Raw genomic sequence first — 16584 nt, forward strand, 5'->3', positions numbered from 1 at the left:
CCAGGGCTAGTGGTCACCGGAATGACTGACTGAAAACAAGCCTTTTCCTCTTTTCTTCTGGCAAGTTACTTTTGAGCCAGACCAGTTCCTTGATCTGATTCACCACATGAGAGCTAGTCCCTGTATAAAAGTAGTGCCAGAAATGAAGGTTGGGCAGAGCCAGCCTTTTACAGCAAAACCCCTGACATAGACCAAGTTAAACTGATCGGTTGCTATCAGGGCTAAAGGGGAACCTTTGTGCTCCAGGAGCAAAACACTTGAGGCAAACCACCTCTGTGTCATCACCTAAATGAAACCGAGCTCCCAGCGTATCCCTAAATTAAAAACCATCATCTGCGTAAGAGAAACGGCAGAACACAGCTCATGGTGATTATTAAGGATGTGCGTTCCCGAGCGGTCTCCGTGGTGAAGTGTTTTTGTTTGTGAGAGGTCATTCTCTTCGTGTGAGACCTGGCGTGGCCCCACAGCCCCTCGTTCAGAAGGGAAGGTCACCACATGTCCCTTTGCAGCGTGAACTGGTTGTTCTCAGCGCAGCCCTCTCTGAATGTGTCACACCACATCATTTGCCCTGGAAGTTTCCATGCAGGTTAAGTTGAGATGCTGAAGTGCCTCCAACTCCCACCCACTGCAGAAGTTTCTGATATCATTAGTTTAGAAGTCGGGTGGAGGGATGTGTGTGAGGACTCTGCTATTTAATCAGGTATCATGTTATCAGTTAAAAAACCCAAACGCTTCATCACTTCTCTTCAGTGTTCAGAGTAAACTTTCACTTTCCCTATAGTATCACCTTATGAGTAAACATCAGAGCACTTTATCCCCCAATAATTTAATCAGATAAATGGTATTTTATTGGCCTTTCTGGATGTTGAAGACTTAAAATACTAAAAACCATTAGAAATTAATAAATGGGAACAAACAGGAGGCCTAATGCTATTGGCATCTTTAATTTTGTGCCCAAACTTGTAATTGCACATTGGCGGGCTGGACCCAGAAAGTTTCCAATTTTTTGTTACGGAAGGAAATCCGACGGGGACAACCTGAACCTAATGCCTGTGTTTTGTGTGAGCTGTTGAGATTCTCTAGCTCAGGGTGGAAGGAGTTCCATGGTTTAGCTTGCATGGGATGTTTTTGTGCCCACACTGGGATTAGATCAGTCTCTTCCCGTGACAGTAGATAATCATTAGATAATTATTTCAAAGGGTAATTATTTTTTAAGTTGGAGAATAAGCATTTCTTTCAGGAGAGTTGTAAACAGATTTATAAAGAAAGGATTTCCTAGTTATTGTAGAGCCTTTCAGGTTGAACAGCTAATGCTCCCCAGGATTGACTGTACCTCTAGATACTACTTTTTAAATCCTATTGCCAGAGTCTTGGTAAGTGGGGTTTAGCTTTTCTTCTACCATTGTGCTGGTGGTAATTTAATGGATTTTTTGGCATCATGCCCCATGTTTACCTTAGAATTTTAATTGTTTTTAAATATTATTTTAATTTCTATGTGTTTGAGTTGTTTCAAATGTTACTTTTGAAAGCTTTCCTTCCCCTTATAAAAGAGCTGTGCTTACAAACATTCCTTCATCTAGTCCTGTTTGCATAGATAACTACAGAAAATGAATTTCTGCCAGGTTAAAGCTAGTTTTTTATTAGATTGGGCCATCGCGGAAGCATACTGAGATTGTTGGTTGGATTCCAGCTCTTTCAGTTGGATTCATATGAAGACAGTAAGGTGTGGTACCACACAGCGAGAAGCAGTCAGAAGAGGAAGTTGAAGTCTTGCCAAAAACATAGTACTACTTCCTTTTATTCATGTGTGGCGTTCGAGCCTTTTTTACCCAACCTGCTCCCAACGCGCTGCATCATGCAGTGTTTTTTACTTCACGTGTGTAATGTCACTGATTCCAGTAAAGCTGCTCATGTGGAGCTCGCACAGGTTGATGGAGTGGTTACTCTTCTTCTCCAGTCCTTTCTGGTCCCAAAATATCTTCAACGGCGTTTCTTAACTTTAATAACTTCAGGTTTGTCAAGTTTAACCCTGCCTGTTGTTCTCCTGTACAGAAGTCAGTGAAATAACACGGAATGACACGACCATCCTCCGTGCAGCTGTACTCCAGGCATTAGTCAGCGTGTTTGTGTACCTCCTTTTTGTTTGTTTTTAATATTCTTAAGGTGCACACCAGCATCTGTTCAAGTTAGTGGCTACTCTCAAATAGACTTCAGAGGGAGCAGAATTAGTTGTTTGTTTAAAAAAAAATGTATTTTGTTTGGATGATTGTCTTTTAGGTGGGAATGTAATATGTTTAGAAATTGATGAAAGCTGTACATGTATATGACCATGGAATCTAGCTTCTATGTATTTTATTTTTTAAGCATGTCATCACAAGATGGGGTTGCAGCTGTCTTGTTCTCCTTTTTCGCTCTGTTATGTTCTTCTCATCTGGTTAAAAATAACCCAAGAGAAATCAGTCTTGACTGAGCACTTCCTCTTTCAAACCACAGATTTTTAAAAATTGTATTAAATCATTTATAAGAAAATGCCAATTAGGAGCAATTTTTTTTGCTGTAGTACAATGAGCTGTAAACAGCAATTTTGTTTCTTGTGATTATTAGCACATCACACCTTTCCCATGTCAGGTGGTTAAACAGACTTACTGGGAATTTGCAAAAGTTCCTAGTATAGGAAGTGATGCAATTTGAACATTACTAATTTTCTCCATATCTATTGTGTTTTTTTGTATTTATAGAGTTCTCTTAAGCTTTAAGCCTGTTGTTTCTGGGGAAGAGGCTGCTGTGCCTGTGGAGAACACGGCGAAGGACTAGTGCTGCTTTTTATGTGTGAGACAGACTTGATTGCACAACCACAAAGTCCATGCCTTTGATTCAGTATCAAAATCCAGATCCAGATTTTGTGCTTGGCTTCCATCTACAGGGAGTTGACTTAGACAAAAGTATTGAATCTCTCTGCCCAGTTTCATTTTGAAGAGGTTGGAAATTTGCTGCTTGGGCTCTCTGGGCAGATCACCTGGTCACCGATGGCTAATACAACACACAAGTGTAAGCCACCTTGGTGCCAGAGCCTCCTTGGGAGCTAATTGCTTGCTGGCAGCGGTGGCAGAGCATGGCTTAGACTCACCTGAGCTGCTGGGAGCAAAGCAGCATTGCACTCCTGACAATCCCTTCCGCAAGGTGCAGTTTAGAGAATGTGCTTTTCTTTTCTTTTTTTTTTTTTATTCTCTAAATCAGGCTGTTATCAAGAGGCAGTTAGGCTACCAAACCTGAGTTAGACTGAACAGCTGTCTGTTCTGAACCTGTTTTCTAAAGATCCTATTTTATTAAGTTAGCAGGTCAACTAAAGTGCATTAAAATCATAAAAGTCAAGTGCAGTAAAGCATAAAACTTTGCTCTGTGTGTCTGGTAACACAGTCAGCCACCGACCTGAAAAGCACACACCGGCACAACTGCCTTGGGCACCAACATTTCTGATATTATGTGTGTAGTTGCTGCTTAGTTTTGTGCTCGCTGGTGTTATTTGTCTTGAAATATTGCAGATCATGGACTTGTGAAAGGGAAAGGTGACTCGATTTCTTTTTACAGCAGAGGCCAGGAGAAACTGAGATATTCAGAGCACAAGAAAGACTAAAAATGCCAGTGGAAAGTATTCTGAGCTCAGTGCATTTATTATTTCACGCTATCAAAAGGTAAAAGGAAGAAATCATTCAAGTGGGCACTGCAGAATCCCACTCATGGCAGGGTGGAGACCAACCCAGTGGTAGTGTTAAAGGTCAGAGCTTTGCAATCTAATCAGTACAGTGTGATCCCCAGCCTTCTTATCTCGGGCACCTTTAATCTTTTATTCTTGCAAGAGGCCTGTGAAAGGGCAGGGGAAGGAGTGAACTTGAGAGGTGGTGATCTGTTGACTTGGTGCATGTTCACTTTAGATAATTGCGAGGAGTATCTAACAATGCTGAACTGCTGCTTCGAACGCTTTTGGAAAGGAGAGCCACTCAAAATGATTTTAATTATCAGTACTTCTACTTAAATGAAATTAAATCAGTTTCTCATTTTGCTGGCATTGAATGTCAACATAATAGTTGAATGTCAGACCTTAAAGGAAAGCATCGAATTCACAGAGGGCTGCTTTTCCTAGAATCGCCCATTAGGCTGGGAGTACATGAAACACAGGGTAATGATTTCCCAGGTCCTATGTTTTGTTCACCCTTTCACTTAGTTTAATTACAAAACTGATAGCTGGGCTTGGGTTATGCGGTACTGCGTTTGACATTGGGAGGAATATGTATGGAAATGGATCCTTTCTGGCAAGGGTTTGATTGTTGTGTTATGAAATTTATATCATAATGATACTGCTAATCACTATTCTCAGAGGTAGAGAAGTGACACACACGTTGATGGGAGAGGGGAGATGGCTTGTATTGTTTCGGCTTCATTCTTGCCCCAAGAACTGTCTTCTGATTATTCTTCCATCTCAGTTTCTAGAGGAAAATACCATATAGCAGGAGTGTCTCACTGTTGCAGAAAATCTTCAGCTATATCCTAGGACTTATTTGTACTGAAATATTTCTCTTCAGCAGCAGTATCCATGTTGTAAATTTTATCATGGAGAGATGAGAGAGAAACGTGTCCAGGGAATGATGTTTAAACTATAGATACATGAAAATGGTCTGGAAGTCAAGGTGAAGAAACCAGGTGCAAGAAACAGCTGGAGAACTAGGACAATTTAGCCTTGTTTGATGAAGGGAAAGCATTAAAGGCCTCTGCATCATTTGCTGTGGACAAGGAATTTGTTCATGCAGCCCCTGTAAAGCTAGCAGGGACTATGGGCACGTTTTGTCTGCCTTGGCAACGCCATCTCTTCTACCCGTGGAGGTTCATCCCCAGTTGCTTGAAGAATTGATGCTGGTTTTGATGACTAATCCTCAGTCTTGTCTTTCCTTCTGCTGTTCAGTGCCTGAAGAACAGCTGCACAACATTGATGAATATGATCTCAATGTCGTCCGCCTCTGCTTCCAAGCTTTCCTCCCTGACGAACACGGCAACTACACGTTAGCTCTTCCTCCTTTGATTTCCAACCCCATCTATGACAATAGTAAGTACCAACTCAGTCATCAGTATATTTCTTCTTTTTTTCCCTTTTGTTTTTCTCTTTTGCTGGGGCTGAAAAATGCCAGGTCAGTTTCTGAGGTCTGTGCCAGTCTTTGGGGTCGCTTCTGTGGCTTGGGACTGCTAGATTTATGTCTAACTCCTGGCAAGACAGTGAGCATATACTCAAAAGATGATCCCCGGGTGAAGCGTTGGTTGACCAGAGTAAGAATTGTCTGTCACAGCCACAGACTCACGCACAGGTGCTTTCTCAGCCCTTGCTCACATATCACAGCAGTGACCACAAGGAAAGGCCTGCTCCTGACGTGCCAAGTGATTAAAATAAATAGTAGCGAGATGGATGGCTGCTGCAAGGCTGATCTGTTCTCCAAGGGTGTCCTCTGAAGTCTCTTTGTAACCATGAGGAGCCTTGCTTTTGCCTTGTGAGGGCTCTGGAACAGGACTCTCTCTTGAGATTTATCCCAGTCGGAAACTGTCTTAACGCTGATAGATCCTTTTTGTATCTCAGCTGGTTGCTGTTTTCACTGTATAGGTAGGTAACGAGGGAACGTTTGGTCGTGCTCTGGGAAGGTGCAGAACCATTCTTGGGACCATTTTCCACATTCCACAAAATGGGACTTCGGTATGGCTTTGGCAGGTCACTGCAGTTGAGGATTTTAGCCCTCAGTGCTGGACTTCTCTCTTGGAGAATAGAAGAAGAGCTTTTAATGATTAGAAACTTTTTGGCAGGGGGGGTTTATTTCTGCAGCAAGAGTATTTCCATGCTAAATACTTAAGACATAACTTTAGCAGCAGCTACTGAATAAAATGAGGTCTGTGTTTTATAAAGTGGATGTTAGAATTGTGTTGCTGTGGGCATAACCCTATTGAAAATGTTGAATGTGAACTCAGGTGTGTTTGATATTTTTAGAGTCTCTTCTAGAATTATCTAGAAGTTGGACCTGAGTGCATTGTGTTACTGAGAACCCTTGTAGTACTAAAGCAATTAGGGTTGAGATAAAATTGATGTACAAGATTTGCAGCTATGTCTCAGATGCCATTTAGAAATGTGCCAAATCATGATTACTCGTCTATGGTGATTGACGTCAGTCTTTGCTAAGCTGCTGAAATGACAGATAGCTGTGTGGTGGGGGAAGCTTGGTTTTTTAGTGTGGGTTTACGTGGGCAGCTTCTGCTATACTATAGGTATCTAAAATCCTCCGTGTAACCTAGCAGTGGTGTAAATAAAACAGTGTCTAAACTGCAACCACAAGTCATAAAAGTTATACCGCTCTTGTCTGGAACAGCAGTTTGAGATCTGAATTTCTTTTAGAAATGTTAGTTTTTTAAAACCTGCTCTGTCATACAGAACTGGGTATGGTTTGAGGTTATAAGTTCAGATAAAATTGCATGGTACAATGAGCTTGGAAATCTTAGGTTGTTGCATTTGAAGCTTTCTCAGATCTGTTCAGATTCAGGAGCAAAAAGGTATCCAAAGCTTTTCTGAAAATCAGCTCACACATTTTAAAGCTAGTATTTTCTTCATTTTCTAATACTTTGTAGTCTCTACCTGCTCTGGATAGTAGAGACACGCAAGAATAATATGAACATAATACAGAGGCAATCACATCAGCAGAGACTGCATGTGTATGAAACTCAGTATTACAGGCACCTTCTGTTTTCAGTTGCTTATCACGTGAGCTGGTTTTGAACCAAAATTTCCTAAACTGTGTGTCTTGCCATGCTGAAAACTCTTGGGAAGGGTCAGATAAAGTCGTTGACTCTTTCTGGGAAATGCAGTTTGGGAGAACATGTTGTTCTGCCCCTGCTGAAAGTGATGTGATTTGGGGTGAGAAGCTCGTTTTTCTAGGGATTTGTTACCAGGAGTGTGCTTTTGGGGAGCGAGAAACAGGCACTGGGCAGGAGTTGAAGCAACAGGGAGGCAAGGATGTGCGTGGCGGGAGATGGGAAGTGGCACAGCGTGACAGGCCGTGGAGAACATCTCCCTCTGAGGTTGGTGCCATGCTCAGCATTCAGCCGAGGCTGACAGCGGAGAGTTTATTTCCTTTATCAGCCCTTCTAAACTCCCCGCCAAATAAAAGACAAAACACCAAACTCAAGCCAAGCAGACCTTCCTAAAAACCCGTAAAAAGGACACTGAGTGCCATTCAAACATACAGAAGTGAAACAAAGGTAAAATTAGGCTGCTTGCGATTCTTAATTTACCCTTCCTGCGAAAAACGCACAATGACACTATCAGTCATATGATCCTGTGCTGTTTCTGCGTTTGTTTTGTTTCCCGTCCCTTCAAAGTTTCTGATTCATTCAGCAAATGAAGTGGTGTGTGTCATGTAGTAAATGTAGCACCCACTTTTCCTCGTAATAATAGTAATAGCTGCAGATAGTAACTGCGTAATTGGGGCCTGGCCTGAGGTTACCAGGAGCTCTGTTTTAAGCGTACCTGTACAGTACCATGAAAGATTGGGCAGGAATTGACTCAAACTGAGAGTCTGAAGTAGGTTATTAAGGGAGCGAGTGGCACAGCTGCACGGGTTTCTTGTGTTTGGAGGCGAGCGGCTGAGAGCTGCAGCATCAGGGAACATCAAGCCCTGCTTCTAAATTTCCTGTACGGAGCGACTTGTTCCCTCTGGGTTTTGGGGTGTGTCACACTTCTCCAGCTGTTGCCTTCCCTTTGTATGCCTTAACTCCTAGTACCTCATCTTCACTAGCAACCAAGTTACAGTAATTCTTGATTTGCCTGTTTGTTTCCAGGAGCTCCCAACACCGCAGAATTGAGAATCTGTCGTGTGAACAAGAACTGTGGAAGCGTAAAAGGAGGAGACGAGATATTTCTACTGTGTGACAAAGTTCAGAAAGGTAATCTTGACTAGGTTTTTTTCTTTCCCTTTGTCCCCAAAGGCTGACGCTACCACTTTCTAGCCAGGGAGCTGAAGTCCTTCACCACACTCCCGTGTAAGTGGTTTGGTTTTGTAGCTGGGCAGAAGAGCTTTCAGGTTCAAGAGCTCTCACCACTCCTTGGTGCCTTTAAATTCAAGGCATTTACTTTGCATCTGAATTCTGGGTCAGGCTCCTTCCTTTGTTCCCTTTCTCCTTTTTTTCTGCTGCAAGTTTTCAGTTGTTTTTCAGCTTAACAAGCACCTTCTGTTTCTAATGGCCTAGATGATATAGAAGTCAGATTTGTCTTGGACAACTGGGAGGCCAAAGGCTCTTTCTCACAAGCTGATGTTCACCGTCAAGTGGCGATTGTGTTCAGAACACCACCGTTCCTCAAGGACATCACCGAGCCCGTCACAGTGAAGATGCAGCTGCGAAGACCTTCAGACCAGGAAGTTAGCGAACCTATGGATTTCAGATACCTGCCAGATGAAAAAGGTACCGTTCCAATTAGCTGAGTTTCTGAAAAGCCATCATCAGTGCAGAACTCGTGTTGATAATAATCAGTAGCTTATTTAGTGAAAGCTCTACAACGCTACTTCTACAAGTAGATTCTTTGGTTTTTACAAGTAACAATAGTCAGTTTGTTCCCTCTTTGAATGAAAAGATTAACAGTTACCGTTAATAACAGTGTCTCAGTTTGTCAGTGCTGTCCTGTCTGAAATATTTTCTTTAAATATATCTTACAACAATTAGGTGCCACTACTGTAAGTTTTAGAAAGCTCCTTTGCTAATTATACCCAGGAGAAATACAATGCTTTTCCCTTCCACTCCTTTCTCTGTAGATCCATACGGCAACAAAGCAAAAAGGCAAAGATCAACATTGGCTTGGCAAAAGCTCATACAGGACTGTGGTAAGGAAAATATTTGTCTTTTTCTTGTTTGAGTAAACTTAAATTCAGATGGAGTTATTTGTATAAAATCAAATATTCAGTGTATGTTCATGTTTTCTTCTGTTGCAGGACCAAATGCCACAGAGAGGCCCAAAGTAGCTCCGTTCCCCGCTGTCACTCCTGAAGGGAAGCTGATTAAGAAAGGTGGGTTTCTGCCTGCAACCCATGAGTGGTTTGAAACAAGTAAATGTCTGACTGCTGTAGGGAAGGGATGGAGCTTTTTCAGTGAGGACTGAAGTTCCCAAGGCAGTAGTAGTACCTGCCTCTTACTTTTCCTCCTCCAGATCCTTCTCAGAGCCTCTCGTGTGCCCCTTTGCACAGGAGAGGGCTACACCACCTTCCTCTTGAAGCATTGCTAGCTTTCAGCCTTCATTTAGATAACTGCTGATTTTTCTCTGTGTTCAGATACTCAGCCCTTCAAATGTACACTCAGTTGCCGGCCTTTCCTCCTCTTTGCTTGAAATTCTGATGTTCTCTTGAGGTTTTTTTCCTGTAAGATGCTGTTACTTGTGACTATACAAATGAAACCCATCAGTTCTTTACCTAAATGTCACTGTCACCTTCAGCATTTGCCATAGTGGGGTGAGGTGGGTAGTTGTCTTGCTGCTGTCCAGAAACCTGGGGTTGTTCTGCTGATCAAGGATGCCAATTCAACTCAGACACTAGAGTGAAAAGAGTAGGCTGATCTGTTAATCAAAGGATATAACTAGTTACTATAGAAAATAAGCAGTGAGAAAAATACAGAATAGTACACGTAATTGTTACTACATACTGTTAAGCAAGGCAAGGCACCTAATCATTACTACACGACAGGGAAAATAGTGATTTAAGATCCCTCACCACTTGCATATGTTACCAACACCCAGACCCGCAGGCACTGTCAGCCCCAGTTGCAGCGAGGATTTGTTGAGTCTTTCCCGGCAAGTGGGAAATCCTATGAAGTGCATTCACCCATAGGTGAAGCATCCAAAGTCGTGGCAAGAGGGTCCAGCCTTATATACCAAAAATCAGCAAGCCAGAATAACTGGCATCTTTGTTTTAAGTGTAAAAATGTGGTTTCGTCCCCCTGTTGGATACCAGCCAAAGTCTGGCCAGGGCTCGGGGGCGAGAACCAAGGGAGTTTCTAACAAGGCCAAACCCTTGGGTTCTCAGCCTAGAACAAGGCTAAACAAGGAACGTTGGATACACATTCTCACAGCATTTCAGCCTCACTACTAACTACTTTTTGTCCAAGTCTTTCACTAGTGAGCATACATACTTCGTTAATGATCAGGTACTAATAATTAATGCTCATAGTAATACAGATTTTACTAATTAACAGGTACTAATAATATATAATGTTTAGTTGTGAGATTCATCTAGATGTCAGCTTTGTTTTGGGGCCTCTTAGCAGGCACAAGCACTACAGGGGTCCAGCCTGGAGAGTACTTAGGCAAGTATCAAAGTGGAAATGCCCATCTAATCTTACTAAAATAGCACCGGTTTTGTCTGGCGTTTTACTGCTTGTAATTTTAAAACTCGTAAAGAAACGTCATTAAAATGCATTCGCGTCTTTCTTCCCTTTCCCTAGAACCAAACATGTTTTCATCCCCGCTGCTGCTGCCGGGGCTCGGAGCCCTGGCCAACACGAGTCAGATGTACCCCGTGTGCAGCCAGATGGCCCCTGCGCCATCGGGCGGGCCGGGGAAGCAGGACCCGCTCTCCTCGTGCTGGCAGGCGCTGTACAGCTCCCCCTCCCCAGGGGGCAGCAGCCTGCTCAGCACCCACCCGCCCGGCAGCTTCGCGGCAGCGGACGCGCCTCCGCCCTCGGCTCAGGGCAGCGGCGCTCTGCCGCCGTTCCACGACGCCCCTCTGAACTGGCCCGACGAGAAGGAGTCGGGTTTCTACCGGAGTTTCGGCAGCGCCAACGGGATGGGAGTGGCAGTGGGGTCGAGCGCCGAGATGCAGAGTGTTTCTACTAACAGCGTGGTGCCCCAGGCCCATCCCGCCAGCGTCTCCACGGCCAGCCTCGTCAGCATGGAGACTGATGACATGAACTGCACCAGTATCAACTTCGAGAAGTACAACCCGGTGTTAAACACGAGCAACCACAGGCAGCAGCTCCATCAGGTGCCTGCGGCGTGCCCGCCCGTAGCCCCCCCAGGCAATGCGCCTTTTAACTCGCAGTCTAACTTACCCGATCCAGCCGTTTACAGTTTTATAGACCAAGATGTTTTAAATGAATCCAGACTCTCTGCCAACCCGATGCCCAACCATCAGAACAGCATTGCTGATAACCAGTACTACGACACCGACGGTGTCCCCGCTGATGAGCTCTATCAGTCTTTCCCCTTTGAGAACATATTACAGAGCTATAACCACTGAGCCAGTGGCCTGGCAGCGGGTGGCACGTAGTGCTTCTCGGGGGGCTGGCGGGGTGAAGAGGAGGAACTTACCCTTTTGCAGTCCCTGCTTTCTCTTTCAGAGTGTTACTGTGCACGTTGCATGAGGTATCTTAAGGTTATGTGTTACAGCCCAAAGACTGGTGCCCATAAAGAAGAGAGATGGGAGTAGGGTTTGGGGTTCCATACCTTAAAGGTACCTTGTATACATACTTTTATGCTGTTGGAAAAGGGAACTGTTAACTCTTAAATCTTCCTTACCTTTGCGGGCTGTCCAAGCTGGCCTCTTCAGAAGGGTTAAAAGTTCAGCTACTTCACAGAGTTCAAATTGTTTGAAAAATAACCATTTTTGCTATGAAAATCAAATGTAAGTTTTGACAGGACAGAAATTAGGAAGGAAACCTGCACGTGGGCACTCTAGCTCAGACTCACCTAACAATGGTAGTTTTCCTCCACTTACTTGAAAGGTTTAGGTTTCTTCCCTTCTTTCGTATAAAATACTCTTCTCCTAAATCAAGATCATATATTGATTTTTCACATTTTCACCACACTCCATTTGCTTTGAAGGCAAATTTACTCTACAAAATTTTTTTAATGACTATGTCATTGTTAGATATATTTTAAAAGACCGGAAGGTTTGAGTTTTTAAGTAGTCCAGCTCTGTTGTAAATGAATCACTGCACAAAAGAATGAACAGAAAGTAAGGACTTCTCTGCACTTCATTCCAAGTGCACTATTTTAAGTGACAAACCGCTGTTGCTTTAGGAATGGAGCATGCTGTTACCTCTCTGGTGTGTGTGTGTGTGTGTGTGTAGCTGTGATGTGTGTGTTATTTGGAACTGCAGAAATATGTTGAGCCAAAGCATCTACCTGTTCTTTCCTCAGGTATCCTGGCAGTTTCCTGCTATGCAAGTGACTGCTTAAAAGAAAGCTCAGATCCTGGCTCCCCCCCACGCCCTGACAAGAAAGCTGTGGGGCAAAGCCAGAGGCTCTTGGTGCAGCCTTGTCACGATGCACGCTATTAACAACTTTGGGCCATTTCAGTCAGGACTCATCAAAAACACTCCTCTCTAGTCTGTCTCTGAAACCAGAACTTCCTCCCTTCTACCTGTTTCCCAGTCTTCGTTCTTAGTCTTGAGTTGTGAGATGTGCAATGACAACTCACCTGGGTGTAACTGGCTAAGGTAGGACACTCTGCATTATAGGGCTTTGCTACTTTTTTTTTTTTTTTTTTTTTAAGAAGCAACAGAGCAAGATATATATGAGTATTTCTTAAGTTATACAGCTGTTTTGTATGGCACATAAGGCTTAAGAATCTAATTGTTACTGTTAACTGCACCATGGAATGAAGCAATAAAAAAAAAACCGCGCTCAGATAAAAAAAAGGAAAAAAACACAACTCCAAAAATCCACTTGATGTAGTTGTACACAAGGCAGAAAGGAACTCCTGAAAACCTCTGTGGTTTATAGGAAAGCAATGACTCCTTAACTGCAGTAATTCGTTGCTTTCAAAGCAATAAGGTGCTGCTGCTGTAATGCATTACACCAATTACATGGGTTTGACAGTACATGCTCCCCAGACAAGGTGGGGAATAGATGAAGTTTGGAAAACTGCTTCCCCTAACTCTAGGTACACAACACGATCAACTGACTCCCCACCTTTTAAAGCAGTTTCTCCTCTGCAGTTTTGAATAATAGAAAGATGAAAGAAATACAAAGAAAGTTTGAAATGTGTTGTTTATTCAGTTCTGGTTTTTTTGAAGTTCTCAATTTTAAGTATATTAAATGTAAACATTTTACTCACTTCATAGAAAGCTCTTTATAGTACAATTTGTTTTTACTGTATAATTAAATATTTTCAAAGTTCTGTTTTCCTTTGTAAACGAGTTGGTTTGGTAATTAAAAAACTGGTTATACTACGTACTCGGCTTCTACAACCTTCTCAGATTCATGACATCCCTCACCGCAGGAAAGCCAAAGAATGGGGAGACGGTAGGTGATGGGTTGCTTATCTTGGGGCTTTTTAGAGTATTTTCTGCTCACAGGTACTGTTGGCCACTAAAAAACCTGAAGCCATGGGTGTAGTAAGTGAGCGTCTGCACTTGGCTTTTTTTTTCTGGCAGATGTTTTTAGTCAGGGGAGCAGAGAGAGGAGAGATGCTTTCATGCTCAGCTGGAGCTGTGCTGCTGGTACAGCTTGCTCTGGGTTGAGCTAAGCTGATGCAAAAAAAAAAAAAATTAAAATGTTGGAGGGGACCATTACAGGTGAGCAGTTGTTTGGGGAAATAGTGGCTTTGAGTCCTTCCAGTGCAAAGAAGGATGGGACTAAGAACACCAGACATAATTTTTTAGTATTTTTCACATAACATGATAGAAAATATGTACCTTTTTCACACATGCCTGATGAACAGGATGAAATCTTCTTACTAAACATCCTATTTGAGTACTCACAAGTAGGTATTTTACTTGTAGAAATAAGATGAAGGCCAAAGTAAAACATTAATATTACAGCTGCAAATATTCATTCCAGATGAGAGTTCCAAGGGTTTACCTTGTATTAGAAACTGCAGACTTTAAACAAAGTTCAAAAAAACAGATTACATCTCTCATTTCCATATTTTCACAGGATCACTGAACAGTAACTGTATAAAAAGCTGTAGAGATATTTGCATCATCAGCTTCTTCCCCCCCACCCCTCATTTGGATACTTCAAATTTATCATAAAAAGAAACAATTTGGGAATTTTTAGTGGACCTCTCAGCACTGTATGGCAAAGAGATTAGACTCAGCTTGTTAGTGTGATCTTGATCACCCTGTTTATCTGCACTTGGATTGTTCACATGATCTTCACAGTGTCGCACACCAGGACAGGAGCAGGAGCCCACTCTGCTACGGCCGTGTCAGCGCTGCTCCCCCCTTGGAACAGCCCTTTGGTTTGGTTGTGTCCATTGTGCAGCCTTGTTTACATTTTTTTGCCTTGTAGTTTATGGAATTTATAAATCATATTTTAGCTCACTTGGAGTTTCAAAAAATCACACAAATGCGAGACTGAACTCCTCTTTTGTTTTCTGAATTCAGTTTAAGTTTTCCATCATTCATGACACTTCCTTTCTTAGTACAGATTGTTATCTGAGGCAACCACTCCTGGAATCTCTTGCTCATAACAGCTTTAAGATTAAAACAAAAAAAATATTGCTGTCTGAATCAAGTTCCAATTATTTTGGTGTTAGAAAAACAGGAGCTTCTGAACCACTGCTATACTTAGTGGACTAGGAAAACAAATGATGAGAGACAAGGTTTGATAGCCCATCACAGGCAGAGTGTATATTATTTAGACTAATTTTTCAAAATCAGTTTTCAGGATCTCTCTGAAAACGTATTTATTAATGCCTTTTTGAGCCTTCAGCCAAAGTTATCCTGCAGGTGTTCTATGGTGAGGTCCTGGCACCGCTGAATTGGAAGTAAGGTATCTCAGTAATCCTCACTGTCCCCAGTGATTTGTCTTGGCAAGTATTACGCTCTATTTCTGAAATGTTAATTAATGAAGAGCCCTTCAATTCCAAACCTTAATTTCTTGTTGATTAGTATTAACTCTCTTCTGTACTTCAGGCAAGCAGAATCATCTTCTTGATAGATTAACATCATCTAGAACTGGCTTTTCCTAAAGATGGAGGTGGTTCTTTGCATATAACATTTAAAATTGCACAAGTAAAGAGGAAAAACTCGGGTCTTCCCTACTCCAGGTGTGTTCCCAGGCAATGTTCAACCTTTCCAAGAATCTATCCAAGGCTCTGTACTAGAAAAAAAATGTATTATGCTACAAACTGAAGCTTTTCATCTCTCAATACCAACATTCTTTGGTAGGTTTTGTATTTGCCTGTACTTTGAGGTTCCTGGTATTCCTTTTTTTTCTTTATATTTCCACTGTGCACCACTGCCAGGAGTTCCCTATCTTTTTATATACAGTGACTCAACAGGGGAAATCCTATGCCTGAAGAGGACTGTAACCAGGCCAGAGAGCTGCTGAGGCCCCAAGTACCTCAACTGTTGATTCTAGGAAGCAGTGCTGATGTTTTTAAATGAGAAAAACTTGGTTTTAAGTGCAAAGTTTTCCTCTGAAAACTGTTTCTCCCTTTGAAAAGCACTTTGTCTAGGAGACTAATTTGCCCATCTCTAAACGTGACACTGACCAAAAAGCCGTTGGCAGAGAGCGGAGCATTATCTTGTTGCAGGCACTTTCAGCATCTCCCTGACTTGTGGGAAATGCTCCTGCATAAACAGTGCTCAGAAAAAGAGTTAGGGCTGGGTTTAAGGTAACTCACTGCTACGTGCATCCAGACAAGAAAGCTGCAGCATCCAATATTAAAACAGTCTAAAAAAGATCTGGCTCGAGGGAGGGTTAGTTTTAATTTAAACATTTTAAACTACTGCAGAAAGCACACTTGATGTACTTGCTCAGTACACCATTTGCACATGTTACACCATTTATCATAATTGGTTTTTAAAAAGACTCATTATCAATACACCAGCTTACCAAAATCTTTTTGTGCACAGAAGAAATTAAAATAAGGCTAGAGACTGAATGAACACTACCTGTTCCAGAGTGTTTAAAGTTGATTCAAAGGAACAGGAGCCTTTGGCAGATCAACATGATCCAAATACTTAACAGAAATATGTTGCAGCTGAGCTGTTAATACTGTGCAGGGTTCAGTAACCAGCTGCTGACACAGTTGCTGCTTCTTCCTCGTCCCAACTTGAAGTTAATTATCCAGGGTTGGAGGCCAGTCAACGTCAACAGACTAGAAGAGCAAGGGGGGGGGTAGGTAAAAATTAGCAAACTTGGTATTTTACATACATAAAAGAGACTTGGTATCAGAACTCTGTGCTTGTCAGCTATAGGCTAATAGTGGAAAGAAACAGGAAATAAATAAGAGAGAGGACACAAGGCAAGCAGGAGGCGGTGGTATGGAACAGCCACCTCCTAGTGGCTCCACGTGTGTCTGGAGAGCTATCCTGGGAGCTGGGCTTTCTTCGTAAAGTGGCATCCTTGTGCTTGCCAGCATTTACAGGGCATCAAGAACTGTTAATTAGAAACGTGACCTATCTCCATCTTCTACCCATCCTACAGATGGAGGGGTTAGGATGTGAAAGAATAATAACCTGTTGATTGATACCACAGAAATTTTCAGGTGTTGGGCAGTGCAGGTGAGGATGGAGTGGAAAACCATCACCTGTCCCCCGATCTGCCTCTGCAGTAAGGAAAAC

General features: G+C 42.5%; 2 protein-coding genes across 4 annotated transcripts in view; one reads left to right on the plus strand and one right to left on the minus strand.

Annotated features, from left to right (window-relative positions):
• The window catches only part of REL (REL proto-oncogene, NF-kB subunit), a 32476-nt gene extending 18885 nt beyond the window's left edge, over window positions 1–13591 (plus strand). The window contains exons 5-10 of the mRNA XM_074909812.1: window positions 4958–5098; window positions 7864–7968; window positions 8272–8484; window positions 8832–8900; window positions 9009–9083; window positions 10510–13591. Coding sequence (XP_074765913.1) covers window positions 4958–5098; window positions 7864–7968; window positions 8272–8484; window positions 8832–8900; window positions 9009–9083; window positions 10510–11303 — 1397 coding nt within the window. The 3' untranslated portion in view covers window positions 11304–13591. The remainder of the gene's footprint in view (window positions 1–4957; window positions 5099–7863; window positions 7969–8271; window positions 8485–8831; window positions 8901–9008; window positions 9084–10509) is intronic.
• PUS10 (pseudouridine synthase 10) overlaps window positions 11322–16584 on the minus strand; it is a 40069-nt gene continuing 34806 nt past the window's right edge. For 2 of the 3 annotated variants that reach the window (XM_074910030.1, XM_074909949.1), the window contains exon 18: window positions 11323–16118. In XM_074910030.1, coding sequence (XP_074766131.1) covers window positions 16080–16118 — 39 coding nt within the window. In that variant the 3' untranslated portion in view covers window positions 11323–16079. Of the gene's footprint in view, window positions 16119–16584 lie in introns of all 3 variants that reach the window. The other variant, XM_074910114.1, reaches the window with a different exon arrangement.

The sequence above is a fragment of the Athene noctua genome, chromosome 1, assembly GCF_965140245.1.
Source record: "Athene noctua chromosome 1, bAthNoc1.hap1.1, whole genome shotgun sequence".
NCBI lineage: Eukaryota > Metazoa > Chordata > Aves > Strigiformes > Strigidae > Athene > Athene noctua.